The sequence below is a fragment of the Leucopleurus acutus genome, assembly GCF_964270905.1.
Source record: "Leucopleurus acutus genome assembly, chromosome: 2".
Classification (NCBI taxonomy): domain Eukaryota; kingdom Metazoa; phylum Chordata; class Mammalia; order Artiodactyla; family Delphinidae; genus Leucopleurus; species Leucopleurus acutus.
In genome coordinates, this window is record NC_139143.1 from 80,889,102 (window position 1) to 80,903,849 (window position 14,748).

Below are 14,748 nucleotides of genomic sequence, written 5' to 3' on the forward strand. Positions count from 1 at the left end.
TCTGACTATTTTATAATGTCTTGTAGGTAATCATGCCTAAGCATTTACTTATTGAAAACATATTTTGCTATAAAAAATAGTCCCATTATCTTTCCTTTATATGCCAATTAAGGCAACTATATTGATTCTCTTAAATTATGTGTGTAGGTAAGTCATATTATCTATAGGTTCATTTCAGGATAGTAGAGAGTATGTGAGGAAATACTTTTTATGAAAAGGGGTGCTCAGGCTGTTGGGCTGAGATCTCCCAGGACAGGGAGAGTGAAGCTTGGGAAGAGAGGCAGACCTACCTCTCCCCAGCTGAAAATCAATCCATCTTGCCCAAGCTGGGAGCCCTGGATTCTGTTTCATTATTGACAAGTTATCCCCTGACCAATGCCTTTGAAGAACACAGATCCAGAAATGTTGCCACGTAGCCAGCACTTCAGAAGCCAACTTGGGCTTCATTTTTTTTTTTTTTTTTTTTTTTTTTTTTGCGGAACGCGGGCCTCTCACCGTTTTGGCCTCTCCCATTGCGGAGCACAGGCTCCGGACACGCAGGCTCAGCGGTCATGGCTCACGGGCCCAGCAGCTCCGCGGCATGTGGGATCCTCCCGGACCGGGTCACGAACCCGCGTCCCCTGCATCGGCAGGCGGACTCTCAACCACTGCGCCACCAGGGAAGCCCGGGCTTCATTTTGAGCAGGTAAAACACGTGTAGAAAACATGGGACGATTTTAAAACAGACGCTGCAGACCAGCACAGCAGCTTTTGAAAATAGCCGGCAGCTAATGTAGCATTTGGCACACTGGAGGCACTCATCAAATGTGTCATTTGTGTCATAGGACCCTGGATACAAATCTTATCGGACGCAAGTCCGTGTGCCCAACGCATAGAGAGGCCAAACAATACCACAACGTCGGAGTTTGGAGAGAGAAAGATTTATTGCAGGGCCGTGCAAGGAGACGGGTGGCTTATGCCTTAAAAACCCAAACTCCCGGAAAGAAAGCTTTCAGCAAAGCTCATTTATAGGAAAGGTGAGGGAGGGCTGTGGTTAGTTGTTGCAGACTTCTTTGGTGTCAGATCCTTTGTTCTTGAGGTCAGGTCACGGTCAGGTCACAGCATTCCTGTAAACCTCCACCAAAACAAATGTTATTCTCTATTCTGATGAGAAAGGGCAAGGTCCCAAAGGCTCAACCTTTACTCTCTGAGGTCCAGGCCCTGGCTAAAGGAGGGGGTCCTTGTGAGGGCCAGTTACCCTGCCGGGAGCGTTGGTGCAGCACCCAGTATGGGTCTTACTGCCAGTGCCCAGGCCCTGCTGAAGAGGCAGATCTCAGCTGGCGGCACCCTCAGGGCCAGGTCCTCAGACCCTGCCCAGCCATCATCATTGAGGGAGCCAGGCGCCCAGGGACCCAGCCGGCCCTCAGGCTTTTCATTTACACTGGAGAGAATGACTTGTATAGGATTGATAGGAATACATGTTGTAGCAAATACCAGTCAGGTGAATTCCCAGCTCACAACGATTGCCCTTCTTTGAGAATAGCCCCAACGACAGAGGTGGACCTCAAATAATGATGTGCAGTGTCCTTGCAGCTTAACCCTGACCTCTGGCCACCTCCTAGCGGGAGACAACTGATCTAAGCTGTACCAATCTTAGAAATGTGAAGGGAGAAACTGAAGCTGGTTGAAGCTGTTACCTTTTTTTAAAAATTTATTTTAATTAATTAATTAATTTAAATTTTTGGCTGCATTGGGTCTTCGTTGCTGCACGCAGGCTTTCTGTAACTGCGGAGAGCGGGGCTCTTCGTTGCAGTGCACGGGCTTCTCATTGCAGTGGCTTCTCTTGTTGCAGAGCACGGGCTCTAGGCGTGCGGGCTTCAGTAGTTGCAGCACGCGGGCCCAGTAGTTGTGGCTCGCGGGCTCTAGAGCGTAGGCTCAGTAGTTGTGGTGCACGGACTTAGTTGCTCCGTGGCATGTGGGATCTTCCCAGAGCAGGGATCGAACCCATGTCCCCTGCATTGGCAGGCGGATTCTTAACCATGATGCTACCAGGGAAGTCCCTGAAGCTGTTACCTTAATGGCAGTGTCCATATACTGCAGTTGCTGAGGCCTCCATGGCCTGGGACCCATGGAGACCGCCACTGCCATTAGGCTGCACAGGGGGGGATGGGGCAGAGGTTTGCTGCTGCTTTGAGGCCTGGACCCGGCCAGTGGGTGGCTGTGGTGAGGGCTTGTAGCTCTGCGGGACACAGCCCTCAGCTTGTCCCCGGGGCACCCCAGCTCACCCGCTGGCCCCGCGGCTGGAGGGCCTGGAGGGTCCCGGCGAGAAGGCCGAGATCTGCCTCGGCCTAACCCACTCTCTGCTGAGAGGACCACTGCCAGGCTGACTGTTGGTGGAGCGGGACCTTTAACCGTGGTGCTCAGGGTCTCGGGCTAACAGCCGCGAGCTGAGGGGCCATGTGCCCGCCCCGCCTCATTACAAATCCAGGTTCCACAGCTGAGTAGTCAAGCGACTTAGGGCAACTTCATGACCTTTCAGAGTCTTAGGTTCCTCATCTCTAAAATGGGGAAAATAATCGTATCTGCCACATGAGAATAAAATGAGACTATGAGCATAAAGTGGCACAGAATAAGTACTCAATAAATATTATTAGCCCTTATTATAACCAACTTTATTTAGAAAATAAAATATAAAAGCCTCAAGGGCAAACCACATTGTGAGAGAAGAAACAGGACACTCACAAACTCTGTGCCTGCAGAGGGAAACAGGGAGGGGAGTGGGGCTCTAAGGCCAACAGAGCCCATAGCACAGGGAGATCAGCTCGGTGCTTTGTGACCACCTAGAGCGGTGGAATAGGGAGGGAGGGAGGGAGGCTCAAGAGGGAGGGGATATGGGGATATGTGTATATGTATAGCTGATACACTTTGTTATACAGCAGAAGCTAACACACCATTGTAAAGCAATTATACTCCAATAAAGATGTTAAAAAATAAATAAAGCCAACAGAGGAGGTAGGGGCAAATGTAGTATGTACTTAATATCCGTAAATATTTGTGGAGTGAGTGACCTAGAGGGAAGTAAGATCACCTGCCCTCTTCCCAAATACAAGCCCTGTGCAGCATTTCCTGGAAAAACAGCAAGTCTAGATGGGGCCGATTTGACATAGTGATGATGGTTCAATTCAATGCAACAAGCCGGCACCTACCCACCCTGTGCCAGGTCTTCTACTTAGAATGAGTAAGCCATTCCTTTGGGGAGCTCCAAGCTCCTTCCATAAACACAGCCCTAACTTGTTGCAGTATTTGGTGCCAAGCAGTGTGCTAGACACACATTATCATACTTCCACCTCACAACAATTTTGTGAGATAGGAGTTATCTCTCCCCTTTTATAGATGGGAAACAGAGGCTTAGAGTGATTAAGTAATTTATTGAAGGTCAAACAGCCAGTAAGTGGTAGAGCCAGGATTCAAACCAAGCTCGTCTCACTGAGACTGTATTCAGTATAGTCTATATTCAGTATAGTCTCAGTGAGACTATAGCTCCTATAGGGCTACAGGAACCTAGAAGAAGAAATGGTCAATTTTGCCTGGAGTGTGTCTGGAAAGACTTCACTGAGATAATTTAAAAAAACAAAAAGGCACAGCAAACAAGTGGTTCCCAAGTGTCTACTCTGTACCAGGCACTGTGCTTATCTCCCTGATTTCAGTAGTGACCTGGTGAGGTGGTGGTATTCCCTCCATTTTACAGGTGATGAAGTAGGCTCAGAGAGCGGTAGTCAGTCAGGTCATAATTCTGTGTCATTCCCACTGAATCAATATGATGTGGCCCATGAGGCAACACCATGGACAACCCCCTTGTCACATCCACTGAGGATGCAGCTTTGTACCACACTTTCCAGTTTCTGAACTACTTTACACAACCCCCCTGTCCTGTGATTTCCTTCTCATCTGCATCTGATGATGAAACAAGTGAGGACTGGAGAAGCACTGTCCCTCTGCCCAGGGCCCATCGTCCCTGCACTCCTCTGGTTAATATTCCCTAAACCTCACCTCTTCTCCTCCATGAAACCTTCCAGGATAACCCCAGCATGAAGGGCCTCTCTGTGCACACCTGTTACCAATTTTGTCTTTATCTGTTACCATCCGTGTAAGAGTCTGACTCTTACGAGGCTTCTGAACCTCGATAGGGCAAAGACTTCTTAATCATCTCTCAGTATTTTGGCCTCAGTATTTTGCACAGTGAACCTCTTTTATTAGTATCACCTTTATTAGCATGACTAAAATTTTTTCTCAAGAAAGCAATGTGCCTGCTGTGGTTCCCATCCTTTGGGATTCGGGAGCCTCTACCCAATCCTTCATTCAGATCTTTCATCTAGATTCTTCCTAAAGTTGTCATCCATACATGCCTTCCAGAATTTCATAGGGTGTATAATCACCAACAGCCCAGAAGAAGACAGTCAGTTGCCCTTTACAAGCATGGTTGCGATTGCCTCACTTCTCGTGTCATGTGACGCTCCCATAGTTATCACGTGACACATCCACTCCATTTTGCCGGAATTAACTCGCAGGGCTCACCTGGTACGTATGGCTATCTCAGGCTCCTGCACCCCTGTTTTTATTTAGCTGATACTCTATCCCTCCGAGGTTTGGGAACCCCGCAGTCTTCTCATCTGGTGATGGTGTTTTCAAGTCCTTCCAGAGAGGTGAGTGGGCCAGGGCTCCCAAATGGTCTTGTCGCTCTTTCTGGAATCCTGGCCCTCCAGGCTCTGGAATTCAGTGAACGACACACTCTCCTCGAAACCAGGCCATCACGGCCCTTTGATGGAGGGACAGATGGAGGGAAGGTGAGGTTGAGGGAGAAATGGTTAGGACGAGGGGTGGAGGAGGGTCCTGGTCGGGGTGGGCAGAGAGCTATTATTAGCAGAGGGCTTGGAGGGTGTCTGGACCCAGGTGTCTGTGGGCTTTGTTCCATTCTATTAAAGGTGGGAGACTAGGCTGGGTGCCCACAGGCAGCCGAGCCCTGCCTGGGAGAGTAGATGAGAGGTGGAGAGGGGCTTGCCCTCTAGCCTCTCCTCATTCTGTTCTCAGGAGTGTCCCAAGCCCCAGGACAGAGTAGGCATCATGGCTCCCAGCCTCATGGGATTGCTTCTACTTCAGGCTGTGTCGTGGGCATCAGGTGAGTCAAGGAGGAGGGAGGGAGCCCCGAGGCCCCCTTCTGCCTTATGGTCCTTTGGTAGTCTCTGACATACGGTGGTGGCCTTCATTAGATGCTCACTAAACCCGTTTGAGTGACTGAGATCAACTGTGGGGTACATCAAGAGAATCTTTGAAATCAGTATTCAGTCTTTCCTTCCAACTGGTGTGTCCCTTCTCCCCATCTTCCTCCTTCAGCCCTTGCCTCTCTTGTGCTCTCTCCCTCCCAGGTGCCCGCCCCTGCAGCCCTAAAAGCTTTGGCTACAGCTCAGTGGTCTGTGTCTGCAATGCTACGTACTGTGACTCTCTTGACCCCCTGACCCTGCCTGACCCTGGCACCTTCAGCCGCTTTGAGAGCACACGCAGTGGGCGCCGAATGGAGCTGAGTCTGGGGACCATCCAGGCCAACCGCACAGGCACAGGTAACCACTACACCCCTCACCCAGGCTGGGGTCCTCCTGGAGCTAAATCATGCCGGCAGTCACCATGGAGTTTCTCCCCTGTGCACTGACACCCTTTATTCCCTGCGGATGTCCTCAGGGCTGCTGTTGACCCTGCAGCCAGATCAGAAGTTCCAGAAAGTGAAGGGTTTTGGAGGGGCCGTGACAGATGCTGCTGCTCTCAACATCCTTGCCCTGTCACCTCCTGCACGGGATTTACTACTCAAATCGTACTTCTCTAAAGAAGGTAAGGAGGAAGGGGACAAGATGACATAGTGCAATTGACACTTTGACCTTTCCTTTGACCCTGACATCCACCCATCCCTGACATATGGGTCTCTCTTAATGCCCAGTGAAAAAAAAGATTGTCCTACCCATCTTCTGCTGAGTGCCTGGGGCCTCTCAGGCTCAGAAGGTCTGCGCTTCACCCAGAGCCCAAGTTCCCCTTAGCCCTCAACTCAGACGTAATTTAGGACTGGCAAGTGGTAGACAGTGCCCCACATTCTCCTACTGACTCAGACACACATATCTTGGTCTTCTTTTTCTGCAGGAATCGAATACAACATCATGCGGGTCCCCATGGCCAGCTGTGACTTCTCCATCCGCACCTACACCTATGCGGACACCCCTGATGACTTCCAGTTGCTCAACTTCAGCCTGCCAGAGGAAGATGTCAAGCTCAAGGTGGCCACTCTGGCTGCCTCAGGCCCCGGTGGCATTGATGCCTGGTGGTTGAGAGGCCTCGGGCTAGAGCAGTCTGCAGAGAGACATAGAACGTGCCCTCTGCTCTCTGTGTTCTGTCCTGGGGTGGGAGGGAGGAGGCTGATGCTAGGCCTGATACACTGGGTGGGCCAGTCTGTTTATGTTCCAACTCTGGATGTCTCTCTCCTCACCACCTTTGTTTCTAGATACCCCTGATTCACCGAGCCCTGGAGTTGGCCCAGCGCCCTGTCTCACTCTTTGCCAGTCCCTGGACATCACCCACTTGGCTCAAGACCAATGGGGCAGTGAATGGGAAGGGGACACTCAAGGGTCATCCAGGGGATCTCTACCACCAGACCTGGGCCAGATACTTTGTCAAGTAAGGGAATAGCAGGGCCATGGGGTCTGGACCAGCCTCCCATCTTGGACACCCTGGTCTATGTCCCAGCCCTTGATCTGGTTCCGCCTCCAGATCTCCTCAGCTCACCTTTCTACCTTCTGGGTCTTTCAGACTCAGGCCCCTCAGTTTTCCCCCACCCAGTCAGGCCTTCTATTCCCCAGGGTCTTGGTTCCCTGTCTTGGCCATGATCACTCACACCCTTTCCCTCGCCAGGTTCCTGGATGCCTATGCTGAGCACAAGTTACAGTTCTGGGCAGTGACAGCTGAGAACGAGCCTTCTGCAGGGCTATTTAGCGGGTACCCCTTCCAGTGCCTGGGCTTCACCCCTGAACACCAGCGAGACTTCATCGCCCATGACCTGGGCCCCACCCTGGCCAACAGTACACACCGCAACGTCCGACTGCTCATGCTAGATGACCAACGCCTGCTGCTGCCCCACTGGGCCCAGGTGGTAAGGACCAGGAGCTCCATGGGTGCCCTAGTGACCCCCAAGCCCAGCATCCGAATGGCTGGCTCCCGAACAGAGTGCCTTCCCTGCCCCAACTCTTGATTCCTAGAGCACCCTGGCTGGGACCAGGTGCCCAGGTGGCACCCCTGGGGTGCTGGTGGTGGTGGTGATCCCCCTCTGCATCTCCAGGGCCCCATGAATCTCCACGGCTGTCACTTTAACCCCCTCTAAGTTGTGTTCATCCCACTGCCCACTTCTCAGGTCCTAGTGCCTCTTCCAGAACCCTTTGTGCAGGACCCAGGCTCAGTGGCTCTCTTTCCCCAGTAGTCCTTCCCTTTCCCTGTACAGGTGCTGGCAGACCCAGAAGCAGCTAAGTATGTTCATGGCATCGCTGTACATTGGTACCTGGACTTTCTGGCTCCAGCAAAAGCCACCCTGGGGGAGACACATCGCCTGTTCCCCGACACCATGCTCTTTGCCTCGGAGGCCTGTGTGGGCTCCAAGTTCTGGGAGCAGAGCGTGCGGCTGGGCTCCTGGGATCGAGGGATGCAGTACAGCCACAGCATCATCACGGTGAACCACCTGTCTCCCTTTCCGCAAAGCAGACCACCTCAGACCCCTTGCTAGTCTCACCAAAGGCTCCTCTCCAGCTTTTCCCCAGCTGGCTTACTCTTTGGAGCAAATTTTGGGACATTATGATCCCCTCTGTTGCCTTCCCTTCACAGATCTGCACACCATCACCCTCGTTCCAAATGCTTGAGCGGTTACATCTGCCTCAGATTCCTCAGCTTCTCTGGCGATGCCTCTGTCCTCACAAACCCTCGCTCCTTAGATATTACTCCCCTCACAAAGGCTGAGGCACCATAGCCCGTCTCCCTCATGTGACACTTAACTGTATTCACTGGGGGCCTTTGTCTCTGCCCTGTTCCTACCCTAGAACCTCCTCTACCATGTGGTCGGCTGGACTGACTGGAACCTCGCCCTAAACCCTGAGGGGGGACCCAATTGGGTGCGCAACTTTGTCGACAGCCCCATCATTGTGGACATCGCCAAGGACACATTTTACAAACAGCCCATGTTTTACCACCTTGGCCACTTCAGGTGAGTGGAGGGCAGGCACCCCCACTCCACACCAGTCCTGGCATCTCCTGCACTGGGATTGTATCCCCGCCCCCTCTCCCCCCTCCCCCCGCCCCAGTGAGGAGGCAGGAAGGTGCTGAGGGTGGGAACTTTGGGAGCAGCACGCATGTCTCCCTTGCACCATCTAGGCAGGCAGTGACTAGCTGGCATTCGAGACACAGACAATCCCTGAATGCCCGATGCTGGGACTGGGAGGCGGGAGGGCAGGGCACGCCCAGCCGCACAGCTTGAGGCCTGGAGAGTTAGGGCAGAGCTTTGGAAGTGTTCTAGGGGGAGGGGGTAGGTGGTAGGGAAGATGACTTCTTAAGTGAGAGACTGATGGGAGCTGCCCTCAGGGCCAGGGGAGCTGGGCTGGGGTCCCTGACGATGCCTGTTCCCACTTCAGCAAGTTCATTCCTGAGGGATCTCAGAGAGTGGGGCTGGTTGCCAGTGAGAAGAATGACTTGGACACAGTGGCACTGATACATCCCGATGGCTCTGCAGTTGTGGTCGTGCTAAACCGGTGAGAGCAGTGGGGCCTGGGAACTGGGCTGAGGACAAGACGGTGGGCTTGGCAGGATCACACTCTCAGCTTCTCCTCCCCGTCTCCCCCAGCTCCTCTAAGGATGTGCCTCTTACCATCAAGGATCCTGCCGTGGGCTTCGTGGAAGCTATCTCACCTGGCTACTCCATTCACACCTATCTGTGGCGTCGCCAGTGATGGAACAGATACCCAAGCAGGTGCCTAGGCTCAGCATGGACATCGAAAGGATAGTCAGCTCACATGCTGTCTGTGGCTACAGAGGGTACAGCAGGACTGGGGGGGAGCTTAAGTGACGTAAGCCCAGAGGCAGTGGTTTGGGTGACTCACTCTCCCCTCTAGTTGGTGCCAGGGGCTGGAGGCCCCTAGGGAAAGGACCGGAAGCCCCAGTGGTCCTCCACCCCCATGCTTGTGTGAGCGTGTGCTGTGTGCTGGTTGCCTGTGGAAACTGGGCCCAGGCCCAGGGTGAGCTCACTGTCTGTACAAACACAGGGGTGGGGGGTGGATGGCAAGAGAGATTAAGGAAAGGAAGAGACTAGGAAGGCTGAACCCAAAACTGGGAAGTGCTTGTCTTTCTTGGAGATGCAGAACCAGGTCCATGCAGATGTCAGCACCAGGGCACAGGCAGTGAAAGAAGCCAAGCACCAGTGGGTAGACTCAAGCACCCAGATGGCCCCAGTGGTCCAGCGAGGAAAAATGGCAGCCTCTTAAAGGAGAGAATGTCTGATCCCAGTCAGTGTGAGCAGTTTTATTCTGGGGGTGGGACCCCATTTCCAGCCATACCAACAATGGGGAAACACAGGAGCCTCTGGAATGCATGACAGTAGAAAAATCAGTCCTGGGAGCATGAGGATAAATCATTCCTCTTCAACCTCCTCAGCCATGCCCAGGGCCCGTGTGCGTGGGGCCCGGGCAGGTGGTGCCCGCTGGATGGAGACAATGCCACTGAGCAAGGCATAACCCGCCATGGCTGCCAGCCCCGCCAACACGGATAGGATCTGGTTCCGGCGCCGATATGGCTCCTCCTCAGTCTCTGGGTTTGCTGGTGTCTGGCGTGGAGGTGGCACCTCAGCTGAGGGGCAAGGAAGGAAGGTGGGTCGGGGGGCTGGTTTCTGGATCCCTGCCCACTCTCCGCAGAGCTAGCGCCCACCCCCCACCCATCTGCCCCTTACCTCCCTCCCAGGGGAAGTAGAGGCTGAGGATATGGGTGCAGTAGGCACAGAGGTTGTGCAGCCCCCGCAGGTGGGCCTGCAGTTTCCCACTGGGCAGCTTCGCCTGCTGCAGCAGGGCCAAGTAGCTGAAGACAAAGGCATCCAGGGAGGCGGGGCTGCAGCAGAGAGAAAGGGTAGGATGGAGAAGGGGGACAGATGGAGTCGGAGGAAGAGTCGGCCCTGGAAAGGTAGGCTCTGGGCAGCAGGGGAAGAGAGGACACACAGTTCTGGTCCTGGTGTGGGGAAGGCGCCCCAGGTGGCGCCAGCCTGCCTTGAATGGGACTCTATCCCAGGGCTGCATAAAGGGCACATTGAGTGCCCCACAGCCCAGCAGGCCCCTCCTGGGCCTGGCGGCCCTCCCACCCTCCTGTACCACTGAGGCGGCTCCGGGCCCACACACAGCCCCACTGTCACCAGATCCAATGTCTGTCCCGAGGACCTCTTTTCCAGAGCCTGAGCCCACCCTAGCCTCTGTGGCTGTCTGAACCTGTACCTTCTTCCAAGCCACCTATGATTCCCCGGGAGTCAGACTCACGCATCTCCAAAGAAGAATTTCTGAGAGCCCAGGCGCTGAGAGAGAAGGGTCAGGCATTCCCGAGCTTCCTGGTATAGCTATAGGGGGACACCAGGTCAGCCTGCGGCTGCGGGAACAGTGCCACCTCCCCTGCCAGGCACTCCCACTCCTGGCCATCGCCCTGGGGGCTCCTCTCATACAACAACAGCCCCCTGTCCCAGAGGTACCTCCTTCTCCAGCTCTTCCTCCTCCTCTGGCCTGTGCTCCCCACACAGCAGCTGCAGCCGCTCCACGTACTGCCGCTGCATGCGGCCAGGCAGGAAGAAGTTGAGGGGAAAGGGCATAGCCTCTGCGTACCACTTCCGGGTTACTTCCACATAGTTCTTGGCGTCTACCCAGAAAGTATGTATCTGGATTGGGTGTATAGGAAGGAAGAAGCAGGTCTGAGCCAGTGCACCTGCCTGACCCAGGGTGGGCTTCTGGTCCCCACGCTGCTCCAAGCCTGTGGGGGGGGTGTGAGGGGGTGTCTGTGTGTATGCCCGACCCCCTCCCCCACTGACCACCCATGCTGGGAGGTCTGGGCACACTCACCAGCACCGGGAGCAGCTTCTCCTCCAGCAGAGACATAAAGGCCAAGGTGTCTGCTCCTTGCCGGGCTGACAGATCATAATCAGCATTGTACTTCTGTGGAGGAAACATCCACTGTGAGGTGGATGCTGGAGGACTCCAGGGACACTTCCTCAAGGAGGGAGGCATCCTGTCTGGCACCACCCACACTGACCTCTGAGTGTAGCAGAGGTAGAGTGTGGGGCTTTGCTCGCTGAGGCCCCCTTGCCTGGGCCCAGTCAGTAGCCTGTTGCTGTTGGCGGGAAGCCTGGACCTTGGAGCCTGCTGGCCGTCAAGGTCCCGCGCCCATTGGGAGTTGGAAAGAAGGCCCAGCCACAAACCAAGAGCAGCTCCCAGAGTTTCCACAGAAAGCTGGCAGGATGCCTGCTGACGGCAACTTTCTAACAGTAACTTCTCCGATCCAGACACCAAAACTAGCAGAGCGGAGCTCAGATGCAGGTTGGGCCTCAGTCAGTGCCTCGGGTACTAGGGGACGCCATCCTCATGCTCCCAAGACCCAGTGAACCCACGTCTAGGGCCCCAGTGCCCAGCTCTTGGGTGTTTCTTCTATGTCATTCCATGGCCCAGGCGCCACCACCACACACATTCCAACCATACCCCCAGGTCTCAGCCTGCCACACCTTGTAGGCTCCAGTATCTGCTCCTCAGCACCCTCCTCCACATCCTGAGTAAACGCTGTCCCCAAATAACCTCTTGAGTGTGATCCTTAAATCTCTCTGAGCCTCATTCTCCCTCATGGAATAGGGATAATAATCTTTCTCTCAGTGTGGCTGTGTTAGGAGAAAACTCTTTGGAAACTGGGAAAGCTGTGTTCATACATAAGGCAACAATAGCCCAGTCCCGCCAGAAACTCTGGCTTTTACCTGGATCCCCTCTCAAGCCTCCATTAATTCCCTGGTTCCTCCACCTTTGGGAAAGTAGAAATGAATGAGGGCCCCATTTCTGACAGTATGTTCACTTTTGGAACTAGACCATGAAACTAGAAGAGCCCTTGGAAAGCATCCTGGCTAAGCCCCATAGTTTTACAAATAAGAAGCTTACGGCTCTGAGAGGTTAAGCAATTTGCTCAAGGTCACACAGCCAATGACAGTGAAAAGCACAGCCTAGGCCTCCCCAATCCTCTCGTAATGCTCTCTCAACTTCCCCACCCTGGCTCTTAGCCTCATCCATCCTGAGCCCCATATTATAAAGCCCAACCTGGTCCCTGAAAAAAGGGCAATGGCCCTTAGCAATCCCTGTCTGGTGCCACCTTTTTTTTTCTGGTCTCATCTTTGAGGACCTCATCTGAGCCAACTGTTCTCTCCTACTCTCCTTTCCCTTCCATGTGTCATCAGCCTGTTCATCTCTCCCTCCTCACCCAGCAGGCAGAAGTCATTGTGCCTCCAGATGCCTTGACAGTGGCCTAGCTGAATCTCTACCCTACTACTTACTACATCACAGCAACACGTCTGTGTCTCCTCAACCAGACTATATGTTCCTTGAAGCTCGGTCCCCTGTGTCTGGTTTGGCATATATTTGGTACTCAATAAATGTGTGTTGCACTGAATTGACTGAACGTCTCTCACTGGCAGCCCCCCTACCCAAGCCACCTACCTCTTTTCGAAGGTGGGTGATGATCTTGTGTGGTACTGAGATGACCTCTCCATGACTGGTCTGAAGGGCAGGCAGAGTTCCTGACGTTGAGAAAGAAGTATGTCCACCAGAGAGCTGCCTATCCATACATAACTGCATCACATCCCTGTCTGTCTCCTGCTCTTCCCCTTGTACACTCCCTTCCTCACCCCCCAGGGACACTGGGTACCTGAAGGGCTCCGCCAGGGGTTGGTGATCTTGTGCACCTTGAGTGGGGCACCAGTAAATCTGGCATAGGTCTGCAGGGAAGGAAGCAGAAGGCAGAGAGGCCAGGGACATGGCCCCCACAGGGGAATCAAGAAAAGAAATAACATTTATTGAATACCTTTTGCGCTATGCCCTATGCTTAGGAATTGCCTCACAAAAAAAGAGGTAGACATTACTGTTCCCATTTTACAGTGGGCAACACAAGGCTCACAGAGATTATGGACATGTCCATGATTACAAGTCAGCCAGGAAAATCCTTCCCTCTCTCTCCTCTCCTGCCATCTACCTGGTGAACACCTAGCCTCATTTGGAAGCACTAACCATTCCTTCCTGGGCAGTCTCTATGGCCTGTTCCTACTTATAACTTAGCACCTGAACATTTTATTACACTTATTTGCTGACACGTCTATCTTTCTGTGAACAACTTCAGGGGAGGGACCAAATGCTATTCATCTTTGCATGCCAATGTTTAGTATTTGGAAGAGGCCTAATACATGCTTATTAAATGAGTGAGTGAATGTGTGAAGTGAACTAGTCTGCCTGGCTCCAAAGCATTTTCTACAGAGCCTGGCTGTGGGCCCTTTGGTTAAATAAAGAATAAACTCAGTAAATGCTGTTGATTGAAGAGGAGGAAAGGGAGGCTGAGGAGAAAGCAGCAATGCCGAGCCGGAGAACCCTGAGATCGTCCAGCCTTAGTAAACCTCTGGATGAAGAAACAGCGCCCAGAAAGAAGGGATCGTCCCAAGGTCACAGAGCCAGTAAATGGATGTTCAAGAACTAAAACTCATCTTCTGAACCCCTGATCAGGCCTCTTTCCATCGCTAAACAAAACCTAGGCTGCTACGACACAGGACACTGAGTCTATACCGGCCAGTCACGCTCTTTGATGGCCTCAGTTTCCCCCATTGCACGCGTGCTGAGGCGCCCTGGCAAAATTCGAATGACCGGCTAGTCCGGGCCCCCTCCCCAGTCCTCCAGGGCGCAGCAGAGGGCGCCGGCGCCGCTCCTCACCAGCACGGCCAGGCTGTCCAGGTCCACTGAGGGCAGGCCCCAGCCCCCTGACCAGCAGAACAGCTCCATGGGCGCCGCCATCTTGCCCGCCCTCTGTCCCGGAAGCACCTCCCCCTGCGCTTCCGCCCTCCACTGTGCGGATCCGCCCCCAGCCCCTCAGGCGGATCGCAGTGGAGAGCCGGGGGAGGCCCTCAGGAGGGCGCGGCTTATCCCGGCCAGAGAGGCTGCCTGACGGCGTGGGGCGGGGCCGAGGGCTTCGGGGGAGGGCGGACGCCGCCTGATCCAGAGGTGGCTCGCGAAGGGGGGAAGGGCTCTCAGCGCGGCGCGCCTTGGAGAGTCAGGGTACCTCGGCCGAGGGGAGCCCTGAACCCCCGAAGGCGCGGCGGGCCTAGGAGAGGGGGGTTTTGTGCTCCTGGACGGGCTCTGGGGGCCCTCGCAAATCTGCACGAGGTCTGGGCTGCTCTGGGGGCCCCGCAGGGCTCGGCCCCGAGCGGGGGCTGCGGGGGTGGGGGGGGGGTCCCCCGAGCTGCATGTTTTCCACAGCGCGTTATGTTTGGAACCGGCCCCGCGCCTCCTGTTGCCATGGAAACAAAACAGGGGCGGTGGCGGCGGCCGGAGCGAGGCCGGGCTGGGCCTGAGTGGGGGAAGGGGAGGTGGGGCTCGCGGGCTGTTGCCTTGGTAACGGGAACAGAGGCGCCCCTCTGCTTCATCCGGGTCACGGCCT

At 54.4% G+C, this 14,748-nt stretch overlaps 2 protein-coding genes across 8 annotated transcripts; one reads left to right on the forward strand and one right to left on the reverse strand.

The window, feature by feature from the left end:
- The first annotated feature begins 660 nt into the window (after positions 1-660).
- On the forward strand, positions 661-12,704 carry GBA1 (glucosylceramidase beta 1). Of its 7 annotated transcripts, none has more exons than XM_082834304.1 (12): positions 661-685; positions 4,603-4,682; positions 5,068-5,155; positions 5,403-5,594; positions 5,713-5,859; positions 6,163-6,296; positions 6,521-6,693; positions 6,928-7,165; positions 7,511-7,735; positions 8,100-8,263; positions 8,688-8,804; positions 8,897-9,013. In XM_082834304.1, the coding sequence occupies exons 2-12, from the start codon at positions 4,656-4,658 to the stop codon at positions 9,000-9,002; spliced, it is 1,611 nt and encodes a 536-aa protein (XP_082690430.1). In that variant the 5' UTR covers positions 661-685; positions 4,603-4,655; the 3' UTR covers positions 9,003-9,013. The 7 variants fall into 7 exon arrangements, with proteins under 7 accessions (XP_082690430.1, XP_082690431.1, XP_082690433.1 ...); XM_082834305.1 differs by lacking the exon at positions 661-685 and adding an exon at positions 12,509-12,704 and having other exon boundaries at positions 4,547-4,682; positions 8,897-9,022; XM_082834307.1 differs by lacking the exon at positions 661-685 and adding an exon at positions 12,536-12,704 and having other exon boundaries at positions 4,547-4,682; positions 8,897-9,022.
- MTX1 (metaxin 1) lies at positions 9,675-14,556 on the reverse strand (the record flags this gene model as incomplete). Its single annotated transcript, XM_082834320.1, is given in 10 exon segments — positions 9,675-9,894; positions 9,995-10,149; positions 10,569-10,645; positions 10,775-10,957; positions 11,139-11,231; positions 12,768-12,847; positions 12,976-13,045; positions 14,025-14,180; positions 14,184-14,501; positions 14,503-14,556. Coding segments are annotated over 10 exon segments (1,401 nt in total). The 3' UTR covers positions 9,675-9,679.
- Between the last annotated feature and the right edge of the window lie 192 nt (positions 14,557-14,748).